Below are 26,387 nucleotides of genomic sequence, written 5' to 3' on the forward strand. Positions count from 1 at the left end.
GCAGGAAGGACAACTAAGCCTCCCCAAAATATACAAATAAGAATTGCAACCGCTTCACAGAAGAGGTCAAATTGCATGCATGAGGCCACACTGTTTATTACAGATGAAGGGGAGATTTGAACCCAGGGAAGTTTCCCTAAACTACATGGGCTAAGATATCATTATAAATGGATGCTAATAAGCTAAAATTAATATACCAATCCTAAATCCAACCTTTATATATGGGTTTTAGTGCTATGGAAGAAGGGGGACATCTCAGATAAGAAAATATGTCCTTAAATTCCAGGAATAACTGAAAAAAAGACACAGGGCCAACTACAGGAAGGAAAAAGTAAGGGGCCTGGTACATGGTAGGCAATCCTGTTACACCATGTAAGTGTTAGCTGAATTAGATGACTAACCCTCCACGGACATAGTGCCCTATTTTTCTACAGTACTACTTAATAACCATGGAGTGTCTAAAACCCACGTACCGTATGCCACTGTTGTCTTCTTCCCCATCAGATAATTTTCAGAGCAGAGTACACAAAAGGCCCTCATACCTGATGAGCTAAACTTCACTTATTATATAAACTAATGTGTGCCTTTTAATGCTAGACAAGTAAGGAAAATTTTCCCTAAGTGGCAGAACATATTATTCAGAATAAGATTTCTTGACATGAACAGAAAATTCCAAGTTCCAAATGTTCTTACCATTACCTAAGAAAATGTGAATAGCAAATAAGAGATGTATAGTGACCACATTTGAAGAAAAATCTTCAAGTCAGGGTTTATAGGCACTGGCCACCAATGTTTGTTTAGAAAGCCCCAATATCATTAAAGCCATGTTGACTAGATTAATCCAATTTACTAGACTAATACTGTGTGCTACAAAGACCACACAATTTTACATTATCCTGAATATGCTTTTTTACATCTGCTTATAAATTGACTTTTGGCATCGAGCATTTAAGATGCTAAATAAATGCCAAAAAGGTAACTAAAATAAATGATTAAGAACTAATGCAGGCTGTTTGAACAGGAAAGCAGCAGAGTTCTTTGAAGTATAAAAGAAAGATGACATTGCCTTTACTTTTGCAAAGGCTAAAGTCTTTCCAGGGTCTAAAAGACCACTAAGACGAGAACCAGGGGACCACGTTTGCCACTCATTAGCTGTGTGACTTAAGAAACCCTCCCAATCTCTCTCCGGATTTCCATTTCTGAAAAGGGAGCATGAGCAAGCTGGGCCACTCACAGGCCAAACTGATCTATCACTAAGCAGTGATTCCCACCAAGCCCAACTCTGCAGCAAACTCTGGAGGGAGAGGACATGAGAATAAGAGGCTGTTGTCCCAATTTCTAAGAGCAGAGCTGATGCCCCTACCCCTGGATTTATTTGTGATTTTCCCACTGTCTCATGTCCCCACTAGCGTCTGGGGAAAAAGGTAGTCTTCCCAACATCTTGGACTTCTAGCTCTACAATTCTGTGAATTATAATACTGCAAAACACCAACAGAACCATTTATAGCCCATAGACCTTCATGATCTAGCTGTGAACATTCCCTGTTTGAAGAATAAGAGGATTCCAGATTCAAGGCCTATGAAAAGAATGAATGATATCTGACTAATTGAAGTGTCCATACCAAAGACTAACTTTCAGTGAGATAAACTTACAGTGAGGCCCTGCTGACATGTGAGTTAACTGGGGCCTTCCTAGGAAGAAACTCAGCCCAGTTAAGTTCTGCTTTACAGAGAACAGAAAGGAGCCAACTCAGAAACCATGATAACCCAAGCTCTACTTTCAAAACAAACACATCGTGACCAACTCAAATCTCTGGCAGAATGCCTTCCAATATCCCTTCTGCAGGTTCACCCACTACATGCAAAGTATGGATTATTTTAAAATTATATTTTGTTTGCACAATTTTAAGGAGAGTGACCATGTGACCCAGCAATTTCACTCCTTGGCATATGACTAAGAAAAATGAAAACATATGTCCACACAAAAAAATTATACGTGAATGTTCATAGCAGCATTCTTCATAATAACTAAAAGATGGAAACAACCTAAATGTCCATCAAACGATAAATGGATAATTGATGAGTGTGGTATATCCATACCATAGATGATTATTTAGCCAGAAAAAAAGAATAGTACAGATACAATAGGGATGAAAACATTATGGTAAATGAAAGAAGCCAATCACAAAAGACCACATATTATGATTCTATTTACATGAAATGTCCAGAATAGGCAAATACACAGACAGAAAGTAGAACAGCAGTTGCTTAGAGGTTATAGGGGATTAGAGGTGACAGATGAATGGTACGGGGTTTCATTTTGAGTTCACAACAATGTCCTAAAATTGATTTGGTGATGGTTGCACAACTCCGAATACGCTGAAAACCACTGGGTTGTACCTTTTAAGTGGGTGAATTGTAGGATATGTAAATTACATCTCACTAGGGCTGTTAAAAAGAAAGTGAACTGGTGAAAGGATTATTAAGTAGAGGGAACAGGTTCACAACTGGTTGCTTTGAAGTCAGAGCCCAGGCCCTGAACACTAGCCTGCGCTGCCTTCTGAAATACAGAGGACCACTCACCATTCACATGCCCAAACCTACACTTACTACTGATCTAACAAAGCAGTGGGACATGTGGGAGCATATGTGATAACTGCCTTCAAGTGGCTTATAGTTTAAAAGCATTGACTGTCAGTAAAGCAAAGACAAAAACTACATGTAAATCATGATAAGGCATAGTGTAGTGCATGCCTTTGCTCTTCTGACAATAATATAGAGTACAGGATATCCTTTATAATATAATATAGACTATAACATATACTACATCGTATCATACAATACAGATAATTCCAAGAGATGGGCTCAAGGGCTGGTCAGATCATATCCATGGAAACTAAGAGATTTATTTCTATTAGAGGGAAAAACCAAACATGCCCCCTAAATGCTGATTAAAATTATTTATAGTCAAAGAAAACACATTTAATTATCCCAGTCATACCCAAAGCAAAGTGGGGGAAATTTTTATGACAATGTTAAATTTTTCCACTTTAATTAAAACATTGGCTCCATATGCTGGATCTGAGGCTTACTTGTAGAATGGGCTTTGCATTACACATATTTTATTGTGGAAATCTATTTCTTTACCATCGAGGACTGAAATAAGCCTAAAAGGTCACTAAGTTATTAACTTGGTATAGAGAATATACGCTTCAGACTTCATTTTAAAGAGGTTCAGCTACTAAAGTCTGCAAAGGGTCTTAAGACAGGGAGGCAGGACTTTTTCCCAGGAACAATAGGATGAGACTGCCCTTCTTTCTGACACTAGGCCACTACCTCCCCCTTGTGGCCATAGCTAAACCCTCTGGGTCACGGTCCTAGTTTCAAAGTCTCCTTTAGGAGCCTGTGAACAAATACCAGAGAGAAGCTATTATATTTAAAATATTGACAACCATCATTGTGAAGGGCATGGCCAGGCAAAGCTCTCCTAATACTAGCTTCTGTAAGGACTTCACTTGGTCACTTGGTTAACTCTTGATTAACAAGTAAATACTTGGTGTGTCAGGGACTTAAACACAAATCTTCGAAGCTTAGCTTAACTTGAACAGAACTGGAGCTACTGCCTATCCTGGGAATTAAACGGGTGAAACTCAGAACAAAATGTTTTTAAACTGGTAGGGCACGGGGCATGGTGTCTGGTTAATTTAGACACTGAATTTAAATTTGGAAGATGAATGGTAAGAAGAAATTACTCTAGAGATGTATAAAATAGCCAGCCCTTGAAAACTGAACTTTCATCACAGAAAGGATGAAAACACTTTTAGGGTCATCATTCAGTGTTAGAAAACCTAGTACCATTCCCTGCTTTGCTACAGGTAAAAACAAGAATAACAGAATAACTAAAGTCAGTCTTACTTTAAGACAAACTCTAACTTCCCTTCAAACCTTGTAGCATGATCACTGTTTCATTCTCAGGTAAAATATTCAAACTAGAGCGGTCCTGAGAGTGACTGATGGAATGAGTTAACATGGAGTAAGGTGCACAGGGAGAAGCCTGAATGTGAGATAAATCAGACAACTTTAATGAGGCTTAGCCTAATCAGGGCAATCAGGATCTAAAATACAAACAGCTGGAAGATCTTCATCTACTGCATTTTACATGGAAACCCAGGTAGCAGTACACTAGCGTCGGCCTCTTATAACTTAGGGGAACTAAAATTTCAGGATGCTAGCATGGGTGAAGGCATCGGGGAACACCGAGGCTAGCAATAATATAGTTTGACACACCCTGAATGGAGTGACAACAGCTGCCCAGAGTTCTGTGTGATAATGGGGCATACAGACCAAGTCTGGACTCCCAAGGCCAATGTTCCAACACCAATGCCTGCTGAGGGCAGAGGACAAAGGGATTGCGTGCTATTACTACTTCCCACCTTTGTCCCTTGTTAAGTTTGCCATTTCTGGTTTTAGTCTGTCCTGCTCTGTTTACAAATGGAGAACCTGAGCCCAGAGAAATTAATGAAGTTAATATAAGGTCATACAATCAGTCAGTGGTTGACTCAAGGTGAGTTACCAAGTCTATGACTCCATATTTGTACCAACAAGTCTGGACTGGGAGAAGAGAAGGCTCATGTAAGGTTGCTAATCAATCAAAGAGGAAAATGTTAATTGTTTATTCTGAAGAAGCTTTGAAAGACCAGTTTTAGTTCCATAGCAACATTGTCTTAGGAACTTTCACAGAAACTATCCTGTGGTCAAAAACATTCTTCTCCCTTTGCTTTGCAAAAAGGAAGCTGACATTTCCTGCTATAAATCAGTACATCACAACTTATCTCCTGAAACTTTATTAATTTTGGTTAAAAAAGAGAAAATGTGTGAGCGAATGATAGGAACTATGTAAACCTGTCAATGCTCACTTTAGAAATGAAGTCTCCGCAGTGGGGAGAGAAAGCTGAAAACTACTTTTCACTTAAATTCCTCCAGGCATCTTAAAGCTTAAAAGAACAAGCTGAGAACGAGAAAATACAATGTAAAGGAAGAGCTACAGGTGCTTACCTGTTCTAATGTAAGTTGCTTAGAAATGGTGTCATTCTCCAGTTTTTTAATTTTCTTCATCAGTTTGTTGACCTGAAATTCCTGCTCTTGTTCAAGATGCTGTTCTAGTTCGGCTTTCTCATGCTGCAACTGGAAAATGAAAAATACAGAGATGTGGAAATCAGGCAACTCAAATGCCATGGAAACACTGGCTCCAAAAGGTGACTATACAAAGAAGCTATACCACAAAAGTTACATTACCCATTTTTGCTCAAATGTGCAAGTGTATACCTAGTAATCTGTGCCTAACTGGTTCCTCTAACTTAAAACCAAAAGTCATAGGGAATGGAAATGCAATTTGTGTTTTGCAATATACTTTTTGCTACCTTTCAGGTTTTATACTATAGGCATACAAATAAATTTTTAAAAAATAGAAATTTCATACCAATTTTTATTAAATGAATTGCAGTTTATTCAGATTTGCATCATGTATGTAGACAGAGATGTCAAAATCACAGAACATACCTAGGTAAATTATTCAGAATGCTATTTCCAGTGTACAAGTAAGCATGCCTTCATAAAAATCAGCACAATTATTTTTCCATACAGAGACTGTACGCCACAGTTACTATATATTCCCTAAAAAACAAGAGGGAGAATGTTGGCTGGTCATGGTGGCTCACACCTGTAATCCTAGCACTTTGGGAGGCCAAGGAGGGTGGACCACCTGAAGTCAGGAGTTCAAGACCAGCCTGGCCAACACAGTGAAACTCTGTCTTTACTAAAAATATGAAAGTCAGCTGGGCGTGGTGACAGGCACCTGTAATCCCGGCTACTTGGGAGGCTGAGACAAGAGAATCGCTTGAACCCAGGAGGTGGAGGCTGCAGTGAGCTGAGATAGTGCCATTGCACTCCAGCTTGGACAATGAGAGCAAAACTCTGTCTCAAAAAAAGAATCTTATTCATGCAATTAAAAGATAAGGCTAAGGTGTCATTACCAGAGAAAATTTAAAAACAAAAACAAACCAAACTCCAACCTACAAAACCAAAGGAAAATAAAAGAAATCCAGTGGACCCATAGGGACTTGGGGAGGTTCTCATTAATAATCGCGCATTATTTTTATAACACTCTCAACTGGGGGGGTGTTTGTTGATCCACAGCAGGGGTTGGCCTGATGTTTCAGAATTAAGGGAAAAAAGTAAAAGCTACTAAAAACAATGAAGCACACAAAAGTTTTAGTTTTTGGCTGAATAGGACACTGCTCCCTAATTTTATGTTCAAAGCCATTTCTTTTGGCAGACACTATACACCAGGTTCTTCACATGCATTTAGACAGGCATGGTCACTTCCATTTTATATGTGACAAATCACATTATTAGACTGAAGCAATACAGCTGGAAAGTGGCAGAGCTTGGGACCCAGAACCCCAAACCAGTGCTCTCTCCCGCTGTATCACTGAGCAAAGCCAAGAGAGGTCGCCTTCAGACTGCTCCACCCATGAGCACCTACCACACCCTGTGCACCTGGAAAGCCAAATGATTAAACATAGAAAAAAAGCCACGTATGATTGCCCAGGGGATGCAACGTTTCTTTGTAAACCCTCCTTAGGGTGGAGTGGACAACTGAGAGCTGAGGCAAGCCTGATCATCCTCAAAATGGCTACAAGTAACACTCTCCACATTTGACAGTGTCCACTGCCCTGAAAACACATACTCAGTTTAAGGAAAAAAAAAATTGTTTTGGCTAGGCGCAGGGGCTCACGCCTGTAATCCCAGCACTTTGGGAGGTCAAGGCAGGTGGATCACATTAGACCAGGAGTTCAAGACCAGCCTGACCAACATGGTGAAACCCTGTCTCTACTAAAAATACAAACAAACAAACAAACAAACAAATAAATAAATAAGCCCGGTGTGGTGGCATGCACCAGCTACTCAGGAGGCTGAGGCAGGAGAATCCCTTGAACCCAGGAGGCAGGGGTTGCAGGGAGGCGGAGGTTGCAGTGAGCCAAGATCACACCATTGCACTCCAGCCTGGGCAACAGAGCAAGACTCTGTCTCAAAAAAGAAAAAAAAAAAAAGAAAAAAAAATTTTAATCTGACGTAGTCTTCCAACACTGGAAATATTGACTAAATAGATGCTGTTTTCCTTCCAACTGTTTTTGATGTTCAAGGCCAAAAATAACCTGGTCAATCTTGCAGGGACCCAAGAGAAAAGCAGGTGTAAGGAGGTGCTTACAGTGACAAGTCTATATTTAGCTAGCTCTTTAAAACTCAGGTTCTGCAAGACCAAGCAGCAATTAAAAGAACTAAGACGAATGAATAGAGAACAAGAAGAGTTCCCAGCACTTTCGACAAAAAGAACCCAATGGAACAAGCATCGCTTAGGAGGAAAAATATAGCAAAGCATGTTCATCTGCGCCTAAGGCTTTCATTCAGTAAGCGTGCTGTGCTGTCTTCTATCTGCAGGTACTATGAGAATGGTAGGCGAGATCTATAGTTAACATATCATCCTTGCTCTAAAAATAGTTATGAACACTAAGCTTTAACAGTATCTTCTAGTTATTGAGAGATGATAAACTTAAGTCTTAAAACCTTTAAACTATTTGCATAGCTTTTTAAATATAGTAGCTATGTTTTCCTCCAATATATTTTCACCTGCTGCCATTTTTATTTGAAAGAACCCTTCTTTTTTCTCAACATTATGCCTCTGCCCTGAGGTAAACTAAAACAATAAAGGATGTAATCTAACATTGAAAAATCTCTTGCCCACCAAGCAGCGTTTGTCATAGAATGTTGTAACATCTGAGGAAAGGCAAGGCTCTCACTGGCTTGCAGGAAAATATCCATAGACAGATGGTCTAACACTGTCAGTAGCTTTAGGTACTTCCTTTAAGACTACAGATTGAACTAGTAATAAAGCCTAACAGAGCTCTCAATTTTAGGAGGCATTTTCCTCTCAAGAGCTATACCCTAAGGAAAATTTGATGGTAAAGCTGTCATTACCAGAACTCAAGTAAGGTCACTGGGTTACACTAACCCATTTGGAAAATATCAAGCCATTCTGAGATCTAACTCTGTTTGCTAAAGATTCACAGTTTTTATCATCCCCCAAAGACAGTGCTAAAACAAACAGTTCTGCTGCCTGCTTTGTTCTGCCACCTCAGGTGACATGCAACAGAAGCAGAGCATGCAGTTCCTGAACAAAGACTAGAAACAGAAAATATAGTTCTTCCTGGAACAAAGAAACTGCCAATAAAAAGAGAAACACGGCCAGGCACAGTGGCTCATGCCTATAATCCCAGCACTTTTAGAGGCCGAAGCAAGAGGATCGCTTGAGCCCCAGAGTTTGCGACCAGCCTAGGCAACAGAGTGAGGCTCTCTCTCTACAAAAAAAGATTAGCTGGACATGGTGGTGCACGCACCTGTAGTCCCAGCTACTCAGGAGACTGAGGTGAGAGGACTGCTGGAGCCCAGAAGGTCAAGGCTGCAGTGAGCATGAGTGCACCCCTGCAATCCAGCCTGGGTGACAGACTGCGACCCTGTCTAAAAAAAAAAAAAAAAAAGCTTGCTCGAGAGAAACACAGAAGCACCTCAGTCCCCTAAAATCATGAGACAAGGGTTAAGATGAGCAAGAGGTAGGAGGCAAATGAGTGCATAGGGACCTTGAAGGACTAATAACTACAGAACTTGCCTCATATAGTTTGTCTAAGAAAAATTCAGATATTCTCTTTTAAACAGATACCATGTAAATTCAAGCAACGTGGCTCCAATAGGGTTTGAACCAACACCCTGAATTGACCTGCCTATTTTAAAGCTATAGCTCATGGCACCACAGACGTAAAAACCCTGGGAAGCCTGGTGCAGGGTGACTCAAGACTAGCTGTCAGTTTCACCTATGATGCCCATCTTCAATATGGGCAAACTTTTCTAGGCACGACTTTAAATTTATAATCATAGGTCTTAATGTACTGTTCCATGAACAATTTTAAATCTTCCAATAAAGTCAAAGATCCTGAACTAGAACAAAAATTATTCCATCTAATAATAATCAAGCATATTAATTAATATTTTGAAATGATACTTATGTGTCTGCCTTAAATATATATAAAGCTAAATGTCTAGGCAGATTAAAAGGCTTTTTTCAAAAATCAGAATTTTCAACAAATACATTTTTTATATAAAGTCAATCTCAAAGATTATGGAACAGTTTTATAACCCTTATTTGTGCTATATGTTAACACTAATAAAAATATCCCTGTGGAATCAGAATCACATAACAATGATCCCTCAGCAGATCACATTTTCAACGGAATTAGGGTTATATAAATAAAAGTTTGTTCCTTGGGATACAAAAAGAAAAATATATTAACAGAACTGAAAAGGGCATAAATGAAAATGCAACTATATGCTCAACTATAAATCAGTATAATTTTAAATTCTAAGTCCTAAAGCAAGCATTTTCTTGTATCATCCACTGATTAGATATATAGTCTCAAAGCAAACTTCCAGCCCAATGAAATACACAAGTGTAGCATTAATTTGATCTTAAGCAGGCTAGCCTTAAGCATCATCCAATTACCAATAATTGTTGTGCTTATAATTTACAAAGGATTTCTGGAACCACTTCAATGAACCAGGCCTTTCACATAATAGATTCAAGAACTCTGCACCAAATGACTTTTTTCTCAATAAATTCTTTCTAGCAGGTAGAGGCATTGAAAATCATTTACCTGGGAGAACCTCCTCCAATAGGTACCACAGGGGCATGTGCACGCTGGATGCTGAGAGCACCTTCCCACCCAACATGCAGCAGGTTTGCTGGATCCTAGGTTTTGTAAAATGTCAATGTGCAGGTCTGGGCTTGTTGTCAAGTCAGTCCTTGCCAACCGAAGCAAGGCTTCTAGCCACTACCTCTAGGACCCAGCTTTTTCAAGACAACTTAAGAATAAACCAGGCCAGGCGCGGTGGCTCACGCCTGTAATCCCAGCACTTGGGAGGCCGAGGTAGGCAGATGACCTGATGTCAGGAGCTTGAGTCCAGCCTGGCTAACATGGTGAAACCCTGTCTCTACCAAAAATACAAAAAAATTAGCCAGGCGTGGTGGCATGTGCCTGTAGTCCCAGCTACTCAGGAGGCTGAGGCAGGAGAATCACTTGAACCTGGGAAGTGGAGGTTGCAGTTAGCTGAGATCGCACCACTGCACTCTAGCCTGGGCGACAAGAGCGAGATTCTGTCTCAAAAAAATAAATAAATAAATAAAAATAAAGAAAGAAGAAGAAGCTTGAGAGGCCCCCAGCTTTGTTTTCACTAGTCAACTAATATCTCTGTTACCCACAGTACCACAACTAACATCCCTGGTTTATTGAAAATTACCAAGGAATGGAGCTACCTGCATTGGACCAAGTAAAGGCCACCCCAGGACAATAACTGCATTAAGCCATTAGACTGTCAAAAGCAATCATAATGTTATTAATATGAGCTTTGGAAAAAAGCTCAAAAATCTCTCTCAGAACATAGAAAGTCTCTCAAGAACCGACTTGTCAGCTGTGCTACTGAGCAGAAATTCAGACTCCCACTTCAAACTCAGCACTTCATCACTAAGGGCTTCTTGGGCCCACACTTATTCCCACCTCCTCCCCTTCTGTTACTGGTACCAGTATTCTGGGTCAATGCCTCACATCTCATGAGTTACCAAGGCCCATGAAGTCAGCCTCCATAACAGCTGTCACACACACACACACACACACACACACACACACTCTCCTTTGTGTGTGCCATGTGCTCATGGCCCCAGTCTGGTTCAGGCCTTTTATTCCTTTTCCTTTGGGCTACTGCCAAAACCTCCTACTGGATCTCCCCAGGTCCACTGTAGATCATCCTAGCACAAGTCCTATTACTTCAATGTCCTGCTCAAAACTCTTTAATGGCTCCCTACTACCTGTGGACTAAGTCCAAACTCACTGGCATAACATTCAAGTCCTTCCATGATCCAATCCCTATGCAAGCTTCCCACGCCTTCCTCATACTATTTTCACACTACTCAGTTGATGTGACAGTCCAAGGTTTGCAAGCATAAATGCCTTCAGGGTTCATGCATGCAGCAAACAAAGAATGGATGGGTGTAAGCCAGGGAGTGGTAGCTACTGTGGTTAAAGGAAAAGCTCATGTCCTTTTCTGACTCTTGAAAAGAAAATCCCATCATGCCAACCAAACACTTTTGGTGACCATACTGGTCCAGGGGCTTCTAGATCACAATACTTGCTAGTCATGCCGGATCACTCTTACAGAAACCATGCCACTCACTCTGCCCACATGCCCCACTCATGCTGTGCCTCTGCCTATAGGGTCTGAATCCCTCCCCTCAATTTACCAAGACTAGGGGATAGCATAAAAGACTTCCCCAATGCTTTCCCACAGGCCCTCAGCATAATGTGCACTCACCCTCCTTTAAGGGGTGAGAAGCACATTGTCATTCAAGTGCATTTTGATGTCCATTTCATGATGTTTTTCTGTATCTTTTCCATCAGCTACTTCTAAAGGCAGCTAATGCTTCAGGGCGATTACTACGTCTCAAGCACTTTATATACACGAACACACTTGATGGTTGAATCTTCATAACTCTACAGTAGAAACTGTTATCTGCATTTTGCAAAGAGTGAAATCACAGCTTAAAGGAATTAGGTGATCTGCCTGAAATTTCACACGTAAAGGGTAAATCCAGGGTTCAAACTGAGGTCCTTGGCTTCAAAGCCTTTGCCCTCATCTCTGATGTGTGCTGCCATCCTAGAACACCTGGGTACATTCTCAATCACTCTTTACAGGACTGAAAGCTCTAAGAAGGGCAGTGACTAGGATTTCCTTGATCCTACTCCAAAACATAGAAAATACATTGTGAATGCAAATACTGATTGAATAAATGATAACGTCCTCACTTCATGGGGACTGTTTGCTCTAGATTAAGCCTCAGGATAAGCAAAACAACGGTTGGGGGTGGGGTGGATTAATCAAGATCTAGGACATTACCCATATATCATGGTCTGCCCCAAAGCCCCTGTTTCTCTTCCTGTTTATAGCCCCTCTCCAACTCCTAGACATAATCAATATCCTAATTCTTATGGTATTTACTTCCTTACATTTTTCCTAAAGTTGTTTTTTTTAAACAACCTATGTATTCATTTACTTCCAAACATTGGTCTTGCTAGGTTTTGCATTCTTTCATATCCAGCTTCTTCTGCTAAATGAACTTGTTACTCATTGTGGTTTGTATTTTCATTGCTTCACAGTATCCAGCTATTTATACCACAGTCTATCCTCTCGACGGATGACAGGCATTTGGGTCATTTCTTTTATTTATTTTGAGACAGAGTCTCACTCTGTCGCCAGGCTGTAGTACAGTGGCGTGATCTTGGCTCACTACAACCTCCGACTCCCTGGTTCAACTGATTCTCCTGCCTCAGCCTCCCAAGTAGCTGGAATTACAGGCATGTGCCACCACGCCCAGCTAATTTTTGTATTTTTAGTAGACACGGGGTTTCACCATGTTGGCCAGGCTGGTCTCAATCTCCTGACCTCGTGATCCACCCACCTCGGCCTCCTAAAGTGCTGGGATTACAGGCATGAGCCACCATGCCTGGCCATTTCTAGTTTTTTATCATGATCAATGGCACAAAGAACATTCTTCTACATATCTGGTACACATGTACATGTAATATGATATATACCCAGGAGAGAAACCACTGGGTCATAAAGAATAAGTATTTCCAACTTAATTAGGTATACCAAATTGTTTTCAAATGCGTGTAATGATTTCAATTTTCTATCTGCAGTACATAAGAATTTATTAGTAGTCTGTTTAAATCATTTGCCATTTTTCCTCTGGGTTGTTTGCTTTCTTACTGATTTGTAGTTCTTTGTCATTACATATGGTGCATATCTCTTCTCCCATTCTGTGGTTCATCCTTGCGTTTTCCTTATGATATGTCTCTGGTCCTCTCCTCTGGGCACACCTCCTGAGTAACAGCATTAATTTCCATGGGAATAAATAATTTCTAAAGAAAACACTCCCAAATTTATATCTCTAGCCCAGACTTCTCTGTTGAGAGTCAGAACCTCTGTCCCACTGCCTTGTCTGTTCTCTCCATATGGAAGCCCAGACATTGCAATTGAAATTCTGACCTTCTTACTCCAAACATACTCCACTTGCTGTCTTTTCCATCTTAAATGATGGTAACTATTCTTCCAGTCATTAAGACTCAAACCCCTAAGTCTTTCTTGATCCTTTTTTTCTACACCACTTCTAATCCATCCACAAATCCTATGAGGTTATTTCTTCAAAATGTACCCAGAATCCAAAGTTTACCATCTTCAGTACTACTTCCTGAATAATCCACTCCATCTCTTGGCATGTATTACAGAATATCCTTCTAATATGCATTGCTCCCACCTTGGCCCCCAATCCATAATCTCTTCATGACACAGCAACCAAAGCAATCATTTTAAGAGCTATGTAGGATCATTTTGCTACTCTGCTCAAAACCCTGTGGTGGCTCCTCCCATGCAGAATAAAAGCCAAAGTGCCGACAGTGGCTCCCAAACTTCTATCATATCAAGCCTCCCGACCCATTACCTCCCAATTTCATCCATCACTCTTCTCTCCCCATGACGACAATCTAACCACACCAGTCTGTCTGCTGCTTCTCCAACATGGCAGGCACAATCTTACTTCAAGGCCTTAGCACTTTCCTATTCCTTCTGCCTACAATACTCTTCCCACAAAAATCTATTTGGCTAGCTTCTTCTCCCAGATTTTGCTTAAGTATTACCTCAATGACTTGAACTTACTTAGAACTTCAACTGTCCCTATGCCCTTTACAGTGTTCTATATTTTTCCATGGCACTTAATCCCTTCTCTTGGTTTTTGATGCTTTCATATTTTCACATTTAACTGCTTATTGCTGGTACACAGAAATACAATTTTTCATATGAGAAAACAGAATTCTAATTACTTACCTGTAGATTCTTAAGATTTAAAAGTTTTCCACTTACACAATAATAAGTAAATGGCAGTATTAGTTCCTCCTTTCAATCCTTACATCTTTTTCTTGCCTTTCTGCACTTGCTAGAAATCCACAACAAAAATCAATATAGGTAAATGCAGCAGGCATCCGTGTCTTGTTTTTTTTTTTGAGACGGAGTCACTCTGTCGCCCAGGCTGGAGTGCGTTGGCGTGATCTCGGCTCACTGCAAGCTCTGCCTCCTGGGTTCAGGCCATTCTCCTGCCTCAGCCTCCCGAGTAGCTGGGACTACGGGCGCCTACAACCACGCCCGGCTAATTTTTGTAATTTTAGTAGAGATGGGGTTTCACCACGTTAGCCAGGACGGTCTCGATCTCCTGACCTCGTGATCCGCCAGCCTCAGCCTCCCAAAGTGCAGGATTACAGGTGTGAGCCACCGCGCCCGACCCCGTGTCTTGCTCTTGATTTTAAAGGGAAAGTTAACTTTTCACAATCAAACACAATGGTTTGGGCAGCCTTTTTGTAAACACTTTATTTATGTTTGAGATGGAGTCTCCCTCTGTTGCCCAGGCTAGAGTGCAGTGGTACGATCTTGGCTCAATGCAACCTCTGCCTCCTGGTTCAACTGATTCTCCTGCCTCAGCATCCCGAGTAGCTGGGACTACAGGCGTGCACCACCACACCCCACTAACTTATTTTTGGTACTTTTAGTAGAGATGGGGTTTCACCATGCTGGTCAGGCTAGTCTTGAACTCCTGACCTCAAATGATCTGCCCATCTCGGCCTCCCAAAGTGCTAGGATTACAGGTGTGAGCCACCGCGCCTAGCCTATGTAAACACTTTTTTTAAAAGTCAGGTTTCAGTTCTATTCTTAGTTCACTAATTTTTATCATGAATTGTTACACTTTATCAAATCCTTTCTCTCCATCTATTAACATGATCATGACTTTTTCTTTTTATTCTGTGAATGTGGCAATTTACACTTACTGATTTTCTACTGGTAAACTAAACTTGCATTTCTTGTATAAACCCAGCATGGTCATGGTGCATTGTCCTTTTAATATATTGCTGACTTCATTTACTTATATTTTGTGTAGGATTTTTGCTCATGATTGAGGCTGTAGTATAATTTGCCTTTTCTGAACTACACTTAAGTTTGAGCTTTGAAGGTTATGTTACCCTTAAAATATGTTGGGGACCCATTTTTTTCCCTTTAGAATTTATGGAAGACAATTTTTTTTTTTTTTTTTTTTTTTTTTTTTTTGAGACAGAGTTTTGCTCTGTCACCCAGGCTGGAGTGCAGTGGCGCAATCTCAGCTCACAGCAAGCTCCGCCTCCCAGGTTCACGCTATTCTCCTGCCTCAACCTCCCGAGTAGCTGGGACTACAGGCACCTGCCACCGCCCCTGGCTAATTGCTTGTATTTTTAGTAGAGACGGGGTTTCACCGTGTTAGCCAGGATGGTCTCGATCTCCCGACTTCGTGATCCACCTGCCTCGGCCTCCCAAAGTGCTGGAATTACAAGCGTGAGCCACCATACCCGGCCTTTTTTTGTATTTTTAGTAGAGATGGGGTTTCACCGTGTTAGCCAGGATGGTCTCGATTCTCCTGACCTCATGATCTGCCCGCCTCGGCCTCCCAAAGTGTTGGGATTACAGGCGTTAGCCACTGCGCCTGGCCTTTTTTTGTATTTTTAGTAGAGACGGGGTTTCACTGTGTTAGCCAGGATGGTCTCGATCTCCTGACCTCGTGATCCGCCCGCCTCAGCCTCCGAAAGTGTTGGGATTACAGGCGTGAGCCAACGCGCCCGGCCAGAAGACAAATTACTTTATCCTTGAATGTTTGGTACAACTCTCAATGAAACCATTTGGACCTGGAATTCATTGTTTATGAAGGCTGTTGATCTCTAATTCAATTTCTTTACAGGACAGAAGACAGTTTTCTTTTTCTTCCTCAGTCAGCTGGAGAAAGTTATGTTTTTCTAAGAATTTGTCCACATCATATAAATTTCAAACGTATTGCCCTATAGTTATTCATTAGTTTTTCACTTAACATTTGAATGTCTACAAGAAAAGTGATATGTTTCCGGTTTCCTGCCAAAGATTTCAAGGTTGGCTTTTACTTCTCTGAGTATAGTAAGCATGGTTGCTTTATAGTATACGCCCGGTAATTCCAATATTTGAAGAATCTGCGAAGTCCATTTCTTTTATTTCTAGTCACTTACATTCATGGAATCTCATATCCTCATGTGCATGGATCTTTAACTGTGGGCTGAATATTGTACTTGAAAATTTATCAGCAGGAGAAGCTTGTAGCCTAGAATGATAGTAACTTGCTCCAGAAAATTCCATCTCCTTTGGCTAAGCACCATAAGTCTGGGTTTACCTTAATCCAAAATCAAAGCCTTGTGTCTCTCATTTACCCAGCTGATGCAAAACTAGTTCACTCTTAGCCTAAGCATGCAGCCCTTCATGATTCCAGCTTGAGGTAGGGTTGACTGATCACTCTCTCTAAACTTTGACCAAAAGCAATCAACTGACTTCTGCAGCCCCAGCTCCATACAACGACCAAAACCACAATTTACTATCTCAGGTGTTTTTCTGGATGAATTCCAAGTGCCCTCTGAATAAAAGCAGCCTTGGGTGCTTCGTTCCCACCTTCCTTCAGATCTCTGCCCAATAATTCTTCACCATCATGTTAATTATTTAACAAAGAAGGATTTTGTTAAGCTTTTGTTTATCTTCAGTGAGGTATGTCTGAGTTATCTAATCTGCTATTTTCTATAGGAAAAGCCACAATATAACTTTTATAAAGAGAAAAAATAGCTACGTTCTTCCAGAAATTAGTTATTTGTTATTTTGATTCCTTGTTAGCAACACTGAGGACCAGAGTCAGGCCCTCACTTCTGAGCAGATGGCTTCAGGATAATATCAGACTTCCTATCTACTTGGGTATATACCTAAAGGGTTAAGTTTGAGTTTCCTGGATTTCCAGGAGCATGATGCCACTAAAAGCATTAACATCTTTAAAAAAAATCTGGTTAGGAGGAATATTAAAAAAAAAAAAAAAAGCTCCATGGAAAAGATTTTTTAAAGTCCTTGCAGGGCACGGTGGCTCATGCGTGTAATCCAGCACTTTGGGAGGCTTAGGCAGGCAGATCACTTGTGGTCAGGAATCCAAGACCGGCCTGGCCAACATGGTAAAACCCTGTCTCTACTTAAAAAAAAAAAAATACAAAAATTAGCTGGGCTAGTTAAAATTAGCCCAGTTACTCAGGAGGCTGAGGCATGAGAATCACTTGAGCCCAAGAGACGGAGGTTGCAGTGAGCCAAGATCATGCCAGCCTGGGCAACAGAGACTATCTCCAAAAAAAAAAAAAAAAAAAGAGAGAGAGAGAGAAAATCCTTTAGGCTCTGGCATATTGAAAAATCCATTTTGTAAAAACTGGCATTTTCTCCTGAGGAAGAAAGAGTGTTTAGCCCAAAGAATTCATTCTAAGCTGAGGCATTATTGAAAATTACAATGAAAGGTCTCATCTTTCTTACCAAGTTTATGAGTGGAGGAAATAGGAAGGTGAGGACAGCAGCAGGATATAACTCCGTATTTTAAAGTAATTACTGACTGGGCTGACTGTAAATTGTTTAAAAATGAAATGCAAAACATTGTAACATTTAGAACTACAAAGTTTTAAAGTTATTTTAAAACTGTTTCTAGTGATAGCTAGGGTCCATCAATAGTGGGGCCTAGTATCCTTCAATAGACAAGATTCACCTTTCCAACTAGAAATAACAATATTTCTCCCACCTACTTTGGTAAATAAAGCAAGTTTAACTCCAGCTTCACCTAATTATTTTTATCTTTCTTTTCTTCTACCTTTGTTTTTCCCTGTACCTACTTTTTCTCACATTTTACGTCAAAAAAGTCAGCACAGGAAGCTTCTGAGCCCTTACTTTTGCCCTTATGGGGTTTTTTTTTTTTTTTTTTTTTTTTTTTGGGATGTTAGCACATCACATCTAGCCATAACCTTAGTACATGCACACGTGCACACACACTTTAAAAGAAACTCAGTAATTTCAACACTGAAGAACTACTTCAGTTTTATTGTATTATCTACTCGTAACAAATTACATTGCAATGAGAGATTTTTGCCATGCTACTAACAGAATTCTGGCTTATAATTTGGCCACTGGTGGCTGTAGCATAAAATGCATTAAAAACAACTCAGTAGCTCTTTGTAGGCATACTGTGAATGCAATGTGTGAACCTCTTGCTCCTGAAAAGATCAGACAAAGCTGAGGTTCAGGTAATTTGGAATGAAAACAATAAGAAAAAGCTCTGTTCTGTTTTGAAAGCTATTTTGTGATAGCAAATTTCTCTGATCAGTATTAAGGGCCCTGAAAAACAAGCCAGGAGGGCCACAGATCTAGTCATCTAAATATAAAGGACATACTTCATTTAGATCTCTCCCCTAACATAGGGAGAACCAAGGTTTCATCTGAATGGATGCAATGGTGTTATAGTCTTGGTGCCTTTGAAATTAACTAAATGATATTTCATACATTGTTTATCAGCTTGACATGTGATTTTGCTCCTTGCATAAACAAAATAATTTCGTTGCCATCTTAGTGGCTTCGGAAACTTGAAGGGGAGCGAGGGTGAAGAGGATGCTTCAGATTCTAGTGTACATCCTGGAAAAGAAGAGAATTGGGAGTCTATACTCACTTCCTTTGCCTGCAGAAATGTCATGCTACTCAGAAAAAGAGTCTTTCAGGGGTTAAGTAAGCGTACACTCTAGAAAAAAAAGAATCCAGTAAAATGGTATTAGGAGAAACCACTTCTCCAGAATTGACAGGACAAGTGAAAGAAGGCAAATGAAGTGCTAAGCCCTTTGTCCAGATGAACAGGCAGATCTGGAGACTTAGAAATTCTTCTTCCCAGTTTTATTTCTGTGTAAATGAGATAGAAGAATAATTCTGTTGCATGATATCCTTCTGAACTGCTCAGCTATAAATCATTTGGCAGAGGTAGTTTCAGCAGTTTTGCCCACAACTTCCTTCCTGTCCTCTCTCATCTTTCCATAGATGCTAGAAAAACTCCAACTATTTTAGTTCCAGGAAGCATTCTTACTTCAGGAACCAAGTCAATAATAATAAAAATAAGCCGTATCATCTTAATAAGAGATCCAGGACTTTTCCTCTTAAGTATTTCAAACCATCAATGTGCCCCCTATTAGGATATGGCTACAATAATTTTTATTATAGTTAGAGCAGCATTATTTTCTCAGAATCAGATCCTATTTCAAATGTGAATTGAAAGTACTGTACTACAAATCTATTGATTATTTTAAGGTCTGAAATTTGCAAGCTGGATTAGATTGAAAAGATTAAGATATATGTAATATGCAGTACTCTTCCTACCCCAGTCATAATCTATGGTTAAAAAAATAGTTTATTAACTTTTGGTAGTGGTATTTGTTGAGAAAAGTGTAGACAATCCAGAACAAGCTGAGTGTGCTCCCAAAGAGCAGAAAGCCAAGTTGATGCTTTGGCCCTGCATAAAAGCAGGTGGGAAAATCCACAATTGCTAAAACCATGATCAATCTCAGTGTCTGAGATAATTGATAAGTCTTCCAGTAGGCATTTGTGATTGGTGGTTAAGAGTTTGCCAGGGGAATTAGAAATTTTTTTTTTTTTGAGACGGAGTCTCGCTCTGTCTCCCAGGATGGAGTGCAGTGGCGCTATCTCGGCTCATCGCAAGGTCCGCCTCCTGGGTTCACGCCATTCTCCTGCCTCAGCCTCCCAAGTAGCTGGGACTACAGGTGCCTGCCACCACGCCGGGCTGATTTTTTTGTATTTTTAGTAGAGACAGGGTTTCACTATGTTAGCCAGGATGGTCTTGATCTCCTGACCTCGTGGATCCGCCCACCTCGGCCTCCCAAAGTGTTGGGATTACAGGCAGGAGCCACCGTGCCAGGCCTAGAAATTTTTTTTTAAATGAAAAGAAGTTTTACAATAGAGGACTAGTGGAGTGAATCATACAAAGATTGACAAGACAGTTAGGCTAATCATTAGAGCATTCTGATTATACTAGTTCTTCATGATGTGGGCAGCCAAGAATCTCCTGTCACTTGCAAATGAGCCTGACTCTGCAGGGGGGTTCAGTGCACTGCTGCCCATGACAAAGAGATGCTACTAGCATAGCAGGACTCTGAGCTCTCTAAGTCAAAGAAACAGAAGGAGGTGGTTTCAAAAGGTAAGGACAAACCAGGCATCACAATTTTTAAATTTCCTTTTCAAGAAATAAGATGTTTTCTAGTTACAAAAGTATCATGTTGCTGTTACAGAATTAGAAGGAATAGGGCACAAAGAAAATAACATAACCTGTAAGTTCAGCACCCAAGTATAATTACTCTATAACATTCTGGAGAATAGCCTTTTAGACTTTTTTTTTTTTTTTTTTTTACCCCTAATGTACATGTTATACAGCAGGTCCTCAAATAATGTCATTTCACTAAAACGTTAATAGGGAGTGGAGTTGATTCCCCCACTGGGGCCACTGTCTGTGTGGATTTCCTGTGTTCTCCCCACGTCTGTGCGGGTTTTCTCCAGGTACTCCAGCGCCCTCCCACATCCCAAAGATGTGCACAACATGTTAACTAGCATTGTTTAAATGGTTCCAGTCTCAGCCAGTGTGAGTGAGTGTGCCCGTGTGCCCTGCGATAGAATAGATCCTGCCCAGGGCAGATTTCCACCTTGTAACCTAAGCTACCCAGAACTGCCAAGACAGGTTCTGGCCACCTATGACCCTAAACTGGAATCACTGGGTAAGTAATTTTCTTACTTGTTCTTAACTAATCTTTTTTAAAGTATACATAGCTCAGTTTATTTCAGTGTGTAACATTTAAAGTGTTTGGGGTCTTTATTTGGAAGTTTGGTGATGTTTTCGTGACCAGAAATATGCAGTAGGAACTTAACTCTTGTTTGTATCAATTAGTCTCTGGTAAAATTAGATTAATTGGCCAGGTGCAGTAGCTCACACCTATAACCCCAGCACTTTGGGATGCCAAGGCATGCAGATCACTTGAGGTCAGGAGTTCAAGACCAGCCTGGCCAATGTGGTGAAACCCTGTCTCTACAAAAATACAAAAATTAGCTGGGCATGGTGGTGGGTGCCTGTAATCCCAGCTACTTGGAAGGTGAACCGAGATCGCACCATTGCACTCCAGCCTAGGTGACAGTCTCAAATATAAACAAATAAGATTCATTATACGTCATTTCACTTAAAGACATAGTTTCTAAGAACTTATCGGCAACATTAAGTGAGAACTTACTGTATATTAAATTCTTTCTTTGAGACAGAGTCTCACTCTATCCCCCAGGCTGGAGAGCAACAGCGTGATCTCGGCTCACTGCAACCTCTGCCTCCCAGGTTCAAGCAATTATCCTGCCTCAGCCTCCTGAGTAGCTGAGATTACAGGCATGTGCCACCACACCCAACTAATTTTTTGTATTTTTAGTAGAGATGGGGTCTCGCCATGTTGGCCAGGCTGGTCTCAAACTCCTGGCATCAAAGTGATCCACCTGCCTCGGCCTCCCAAAGTGCTGAGATTACAGGCGTGAGCCACCACGCTCAGCCTGTATATAAAATTCTGATAATTTTGCTCACAAACACTTCTTATAGGTTTTAATTACAAATAATGATTAAAGCACAACCTCTCTTCAAGGCATTCAAGAGTAGAATTTAGCTCTAATGTAGGTTCATGTTGAACTTACCAAAAGTAAGAGAGTTCTTTTTGGAACAATGTCTCACCAATCAGGTAGTGAATCCCATGGCCTGGGCTCAGAAAGATGTAGACTTCTCAGTCAAGAGTTCTCACGAGATAAAGATACAATTTTGTGTCTGTACTGGATAGACACAAAAGCAAGGGAGAAAAGCTGCATGCTCCCTTTTGTGTGTGTTTTCCTGTTGGTGAGGATGAACACATATGGAGGTGTTTAAGCCATCTCCCAAACTGGATCTTTTAAAGGGCAAAGGGATTTACTCTCATGTATCTTAAGTAAACTTGATTCTATTTTTTAAAGGTATTGGATACCCAACTTGGCCATAGCAGACAGGAAGGGACACGTCTCTTCTATAGCAAGTCTCATTTTGTTCTCAGGATCAAAAAATCCCTTTGAAATGCACATAAAAGCATTATCCAATCACTATCAGAAATAACAGCCAAAGCACTCTGACAAAACAAAAATTGATCTGTATATAGCCTCTCAGTGGCCTTTGGGTGAAAAATGCTGAACACTTTCACAGTGAACAGGTCAATGCACCCATTTGTCTGTGAGTGACACTTGTAGCATGATTTCTCTTAGCAGGCTTTTTTTTAGCAAGGTCCTATGCAGAAGCAAACATCCTAGAAAGCCATATTAAAATAATTACATAGTTGAAAAAGTCTATTGGTATCAATTACTCCAAGAATCTTCCAGATGGAAAACAGTATTTCCATGCTGGGTGGCACAAAATGTGGGCATTCAACAAAAGACTGGTTGAACCTATTAAGGAAATACATATTGGGAGCCTGAGGGATGAGTATCATAGGCTGAACAGCCCTTCCCCTGCTGCAGCTATGATATCCCTGAACCGGACAACAATAGAGGGCAGGTTCTTAGGCACTATCAAAAAATAGACATGTTGTGATACCTGGTGTCTAAAGCAACAGATCTCCTGTTATGCCTCAGAATGACAACAGCTTCAGAACTTGCCAGAGACCTGAACCTAAAACTACCTGCTATCCATCTCCTTTCAAACACCTAAAGACGAGGGGAAGAGAATGGGCATTATTGTTTAATGGGCACAGAGTTTCAGTTTGAAAAGGTTCTGGAGATGGACAGTGGTGACGGCTGCACAACAAGGTGAAAATGCTTAACGCCACCGAATTGTACACTCAAAAATGGCTAAAATGGTAAATTTTATGTTACGTAAAATTTACCACGACATTAAAATAAAAAGCCTAAAAACCAAGCTGGGATGCATGACAGATTGTCTCAGGGACATGCTAACCATCCATCTGTCCAGATTCTACAAGCTGAATCACCAACAAGCTACAGACCCATCTAGAGAACCCCAATGTTTTCACAGAATCACACCTTCATACTACGCCCTTTCTTTTGGCTGAGGGCAAACATAAGACATGCCCGCATGAAGGCTAGGGCTACACATTGTATACCACTTTTGGAAATAACAGTTTATTTTGTTCAGTTTATATACTATTCAATCCCTTTAGAAAGATCCACTATCCACTGAAAAATTTTTCCAAGTTTTTAGTCTATGATTTTTTTTTTCTCCTGGCCAAGAACTACTGTTTTAGATATAAGAATTATGAAAACACAATCCCTACATTTCTATGTCATAGCATTATTTAGAGGATGCTTGGAGCTTCAATTTTAAGTTCAAGCCTTCTTACACCAAGTATACACAACTATAAATAACTTCCTTTGCTGTTGCATTATGTTCTTATGTTTTCATTCTTTTTTATGTTTTCATTCTTATGTTCTTATGTTTTCATTCTTTTTTAGTATCTTATTTTAAGGAACATCAATATCCTTAAAAGGTAGGTAGGTTACATAAGTGAACGAGAGGCCAATTACAGACTATACAATCACTCATACTGGAGATACATAGAGAAAAGGAACATGATCTGGTGAGGTCTTGACTGTCCTATAATGTACTTTGGTTAAAGACTCCAAAAAACAACCATGTAAATTGAAAAAAAAAAAAAAGTTTCTTGCAGTGCCAAAAATTATGGCACCTGATTACACATACACCTAGGAAAAACAAACCATAATTACATCCCCATGATTCTAGAAGCACTAGGTAAAATAAGTCATTTAATGCTGCCCCAGTGAGACATACTAAAAGGTCAAACTAAACTTCTCCATCCATTTTTCTCTAAATCACAATGCAAATGAATAAACAAAAAGTTTCAGTACAAAAATTTTGCTATAAATCTCTGCTAGACAGTAATGCCTGGGTACCTATTCTTCACATTTCAGTAACTACCATATAAATCAAATTTTGTGCAAGATTAACAGTATCTTTATTCAGTAATTAGGTAGAAAAATGAGACTAATAGAAAGACAGGGGTAAAAGCTGCCTGGAACATGTTATGGTCTTAACATTAAAGTCGCTACATCAGAGTTTCCAGTATCCTCTTACAGGATCATCTATGAGGGGAGGTAAGAAAAGAACTTAGGAAGATTTTTTAAAAAGCCTCGAATAACTTCTTATTACAACCTCACTAATATATATACTTCAAGCAAATTAATGAAATTGTTATTGATGATGTTAAAACATATGGGGGTGTTTCACAGACATCTAAAGACAAAATGGTAATAATGTTCTGATAATTTTATACCTGCTCACTATTTTGGACAAGCTATGTTAAATAATGAAAACTCAATATCCCACTTATTTTTAAGTTCATACTAACCCACAAACTATTTCCCCTAAGCAAATTTTACCTTGTACTTTACCAGTAAGCTTTGAAAGGGGGAAAAAAAAAGGAGGGGGAGAGAATGAGCCTCTGAAGTAGAGAAATCAAACCTTCCTATATGTTTTGTGTGGCATCTTCTATATATTACTCGTGATCAACATTGAGTTTTAATAGCAGTCTGATATTTGTTCAGTAACATATTACTCACCCATTTGAACACGGTTGATTGTGGGTAGTTTTAACTATCATGGATACCTTTCTACTTCCTAAAGATGTTTCACTTTATATCCTCATATTTTAGTGCAAAAGACCCACCTATGACTGCCAAAAAGTTTACGTACTTATTACAGGCTCAACATAAAAGGAGAAAAATTTCACATTTGGCATTAGTCCCCATACTTCCAAAATGCTACATTCAACACCTCATGCCAAGATCTTGTGCTCATCAGCAATTTTTTGGAAATGCTCGGGGTACAAAATAGCTTACCTAACATATGCAGATAAGCTAGAAAACCACAGTCTTGACTATTACACCGCTGCCACCCTTACCTGGTATTTTGAATCTCCAAAGAACTTAAGCTACAACCTCATCAGCAAATGTTACAAGCAAAGTGCTATATCAAAGTCATTTTCTCCTAGAAAGGAAAATAGGCAGGGAAGATGAGGGAGTAGAAAAGATAATTTACCTGCATCAATTTTCTGGAGAGCTCATTAGTGAGGAATTCTTCTTCTTTCTCATAATTTACAGCAAGGGTTTCTTTCTCCTTCTGCAAAGCCTGAATTTTCTTGAATAAAGTGTTACTAATGAATTCTTCTTCCTGCTCAGCCCTGGCTTGCTGTTTAAAAAAAAAAAAGGAAAGAACAAAACAAAACACATGTTAAGGAAACAGGAAATTTACTAATTGAAATATAGTTCTTATTTCCAGAAAGGGTACCCATTTTAAATAGAGCTCTATTTTTAGCTGTGAACCAACACACCCAAGAAATGCAAAACAGAGGAATTCAGCAGAGTCTACAGAAATGAATATCACTATTATGCCAAAGAGCCCCCCTTTACTATGTGTGGTCCTTATTCTTAAAGTGATATTTCAAAGAAATTAGCCAAGATCACATTGCAGTTTTTATGAAACTGTCCCAAATCAATAACCAGAATACAGAAAGATCCTTCTAATGTAGCAGACGGGTCCAGTCCTGTGCTATGTACATCAATTCATGATAACTCTCACAGGTTGCTACATATCTCGATGGTTTACAATTAAAATATCTGGGCAACATTTTTTACTGGAGCAGAGCTCAACTCACTTAAAAGTAGAATTATATCACCTCCTTATGATGTCACTTAAAAGGTTTGGATAGGTTTGGATATGCCATTAAAAAGGCATTATGGGCCAGGTGCAGTGACTTACACATGTAATCCTAGCACTTTGGGAGGCAGAGGTGGGTGGATCACTTTGAGCTCAAGAGTTGGAGACCAGCCTGGGCAGCATGGCAAAACCCTGTCTCTATCAAAAATACAAAAAATTAGTCAGGCATGGTGGCACATGCCTGTGGTTCCAGCTATTCGGGAGGCTAAGGCAAGAGGATCACTTGAACCCAGAAGACAGAGGTTGCAGTGAGCCGAGATCATGCCACTGCACACCAGCCTGGGTGACAGAGTAAGATGTTGTCTCAAAATAATAAATAAAATAAAAAATAAAAGGCATTACAAATGTACATGGACACGTGTTCACTGAATAGCTGAATTACTAGAAAAAAAAAATTGCACCAAATGGCTGAAAACTAGTTATTAGGAGGTAGTGGAAATCTAGGGGTGAGGGGTAAAGGTGGGTGAGACGGGCTTCATTTTTTACTTTATTT

At 40.0% G+C, this 26,387-nt stretch overlaps 1 protein-coding gene across 1 annotated transcript in view; it reads right to left on the reverse strand.

Annotated features, from left to right (window-relative positions):
- Positions 1–26,387, reverse strand: part of CCDC6 (coiled-coil domain containing 6) — a 115,506-nt gene that overhangs the window by 35,705 nt on the left and 53,414 nt on the right. Inside the window, exons 2-3 of the mRNA XM_521482.7 lie at positions 25,217–25,366; positions 5,056–5,184 (exon numbers count right to left, since the gene is read on the reverse strand). Coding sequence (XP_521482.2) covers positions 5,056–5,184; positions 25,217–25,366 — 279 coding nt within the window. The remainder of the gene's footprint in view (positions 1–5,055; positions 5,185–25,216; positions 25,367–26,387) is intronic.

The sequence above is a fragment of the Pan troglodytes genome, chromosome 8 (genome assembly GCF_028858775.2).
Source record: "Pan troglodytes isolate AG18354 chromosome 8, NHGRI_mPanTro3-v2.0_pri, whole genome shotgun sequence".
Classification (NCBI taxonomy): domain Eukaryota; kingdom Metazoa; phylum Chordata; class Mammalia; order Primates; family Hominidae; genus Pan; species Pan troglodytes.